The sequence below is a fragment of the Scomber japonicus genome, chromosome 19 (genome assembly GCF_027409825.1).
Source record: "Scomber japonicus isolate fScoJap1 chromosome 19, fScoJap1.pri, whole genome shotgun sequence".
In the NCBI taxonomy this organism is placed as follows: Eukaryota; Metazoa; Chordata; class Actinopteri; order Scombriformes; family Scombridae; genus Scomber; species Scomber japonicus.
Genome location: NC_070596.1, coordinates 30,082,527 through 30,085,745, shown reverse-complemented (window position 1 = coordinate 30,085,745; position 3,219 = coordinate 30,082,527). Strand labels below are relative to the sequence as shown.

Below are 3,219 nucleotides of genomic sequence, written 5' to 3'. Positions count from 1 at the left end.
CCATCGTCATCGCCTTCGCTCTGTGCTGGCTGCCGCTCAACGTCTTCAACACGCTGTTCGACTGGCACCACCAATCGCTCCCCGACTGCCAGCACGACGCCGTCTTCTCCGCCTGCCACCTGACGGCCATGGCCTCCACCTGCATCAACCCCGTCGTCTACGGCTTCCTCAACAGCAACTTCCAGCGGGAGTTGAAGGTGACGCTGCAGCGCTGCCAGTGCGGCGGCCGGCCGGCGGAGAGCTACGAGAGCTTCCCTCTGTCCACGGTGGGCAGCGAGGGGATGACCAAAGCTACGTCTCTCAACAGGATGGGGTCGGTTTGCTCTCCTTCGCCCCGGCCTGAGAACAGCTCGGCGTTACCGGCTAAAACAATACCGGCTAACACTTAGAAAAAATGACTCCCGCTGCAGCCCGAACTCTTTTTTTCTGACGAGTGGCTTGAAGGCAATCAGCTTGTTGAGTGTCTGACAGCTGGAACAGTGTGTGCCAGACTGTCTTCTGGAGCACCGAGCAAGTCAAATACTTCAACTTTACTTCATTTCCATAACTTTCCTGTCAGAGTTAAAAAAAAAAAAAAAAAAAAAAAAGGCTTATTCGCTGTCGGAGCCTGAAGTCCAAACACAAAGACACAAAGACTCTGCAGACGGACACAGAACGAGCAGCAGAGGAGCTGGTAGTAGACGTGACTGTTCGCTAAGCCCCCTTCCTCATTCCTCCCTCCTGCCTTTCCCTCCTTTCCTTCATTCTGTCCTTCTTCCTTCCTCCCTCCCTCCTTTCCTTCCTTCCTTCCTTTCCTCCCTTCCTTCCTTCCTTGCTTCCCTCCCTCCTTTCCTTCCTTCTTCCCTTTCCTCCCTCCCTTCTTCTTTCCTTCCTTCCCTCCCTCCTTTCCCTCAATTCCCTGACTTTTCACGAGATCCTGAACTCCACACTGCTCCTGAAGGCACCATCATGTGTGTGTGTGTGTGTGTGTGTGTGTGTGTGTGTTATCATCTCACCTTTCCTCCTTCCTTCTTCCTTTCTCCCTTCTTCCTCCCTCCCTCGCGCCTTTCCTTCCTTCCTTCCTTCCTTCCTTTGTTCCTTCCTTCCTTCCTTCCTTCTTCCTTCCTTTCCTTCCTTCCTTCTTCCTCCCTCCCTCGCGCCCCCCCCCCCCCCCCCCCCCCCCCCTCCCCTCAAATGTCAGGATGGACACCTTATCACTGTGTTTACATTTATACTGATACCCTGGTTATAATCAGATTTTTTTGGGGGGGGGGTCCCTGTTGGTTTTTGTGCATGTAAACTCATCATGCTGGTTTCAGAAATGTGAGAAATCAAGTAAAGCTGCTCACAGATGATTAGATGCTATTATAATCATTTAACCCTCCTGTTGTCCTCAGGTCAAGGGAGGAAGGAAGGAAGGAAGGAAAGGAGTAAGGAGGGAGGGAGGAAAAGAGGAAGGAAGGAAGGGACAGAGGGAGGGAAAGGAGTAAGGAGGGAGGGAGGAAAAGAGGAAGGAAGGAAGGAAGGAGAGAAGGAAGGAAGGAAGGGAGGGAACGAAAGGAGTAGGAGGGAGGGAGGAAAAGAGGAAGGAAGTAAGGAGAGAAGGAAGGAAGGAAAGAAAGAGGGAGGAGGGAGCAAAGAAGGAAGGAGGGGAAGGACGAAGGAAGGATGACAGGAGGGTTAAACAGGGATAATCAGGTTTCTTTTATTCCATGTAAATGTCATATTCCAAAAATATGATTAAACCAGGATACTAGTTCATGTAATCACACTCCTATAGGTGAGACATGAGAAAAAGGAATTATTTCTGGTTATAGAAGTAAAAAAAATCTTCATAATGTTTCTCATAGAGATCATTTAAGAGTCACTTTGATTTAAAGCGATGGTTCGACGTAACTTCGACCTAGCATCATATGCACCATGAGGTCTATCTAATCAGCGCATCAGGTGTTTATTTTCATTTGGTCGTAAATTAGTAGAGTTAGAGCCATCAGCCGAATGTCTTAGTACAGATGCTAATGGGACCACCAGATGCTAACAGGACCACCAGGCGCTAACAGGACCACCAGGCGCTAACGGGACCACCAGGAGCTAACGGGACCACCAGTGTATCTGGTAAATGACCCCACTAATAATGCCTGGATTGTGATCAAACTTCTACAGTAGTACAAATAGGCTCTTTACTCATAAATCCATGTATTGAGTCGAAATCTCGTGTGGTCCAGCACAGCACATCTAAAGATCTGTGCATGATCTTGCGATATTTCGACGATGTTTCCAGCTTTAGCAGTAGCAGCAGAGTAAAAGCCATCAGGTAAGTGTTATTTTAATAAACTCCTGGTGTACTTACAAACTTTCCAATGCATGGATTTGTAAGTAAAGAGCCTATTTGTACTACTGTAGAAGTTTGATATCAATCCAGGCATTATACCGTTACCGTTACTGTTACCGTCCTCTTCCGCTTATCCGGGGTCGGGTCGCGGGGGCAGCAGCCTAAGCAGGAAGCCCAGACTTCCCTCTCCCCAGCCACTTCGTCCAGCTCTTCCCGGGGGATCCCGAGGCGTTCCCAGGCCAGCCGAGAGGCAGTGTCTCTCCAGAGTGTCCTGGGTCTTCCCCGGGTTTCCTACCGGTGGGATGGGCCCTGAACACCTCACCAGGGAGGCGTCCGGGAGGCATCCTGATTAGATGCCCGAACCACCTCATCTGGCTCCTCTCGACGCGGAGGAGCAGCGGGTCTACTCCGAGCTCCCTCCGGATAACTGAGCTTCTCACCCTATCTCTAAGGGAGAGCCCAGCCACCCTACGGAGGAAGCTCATTTCAGCCGCTTGTACCCGTGATCTTGTTCTTTGGGTCACTACCCAAAGCTCATGACCATAGGCAATCCAGGCATTATAAGTGGGGTAATTTACCAGATACACTGGTGGTCCCGTTAGCATCTGGTGGTCCCGCTAGCATCTGGTGGTCCCGTTAGCGTCTGTGCTAAGACATTCGGCTGATGGCTCTAACTCCACTAATTTCCAACCAAATGAAAAAAAAGGCTGAGGCGCTGATTAGATAGACCTCATGGGGCATATGACGCTAGGTCGAAATTACGCTGAACCATCGCTTTAAGTTGGGGGGGTTTAGCGAACAGTCGATTGTTAACACTAACTGAAGATGTAAAGGAGAGAGAAAGATACTGCCGGTGTCATAAACTGAGAAATAATGAACCTGACGTAAGTTTGTAACGGTGGAAATGG

At 49.9% G+C, this 3,219-nt stretch overlaps 1 protein-coding gene across 1 annotated transcript in view; it reads left to right on the top strand.

Moving 5' to 3' along the window:
• npy8ar (neuropeptide Y receptor Y8a) overlaps window positions 1-431 on the top strand; it is a 15,068-nt gene extending 14,637 nt beyond the window's left edge. The window contains exon 5 of the mRNA XM_053339562.1: window positions 1-431. This exon is cut by the window's left edge and continues 62 nt beyond it. Within this exon, the coding sequence (XP_053195537.1) occupies window positions 1-389 (389 nt within the window). The 3' untranslated portion in view covers window positions 390-431.
• The last annotated feature ends 2,788 nt before the right edge of the window (window positions 432-3,219 follow it).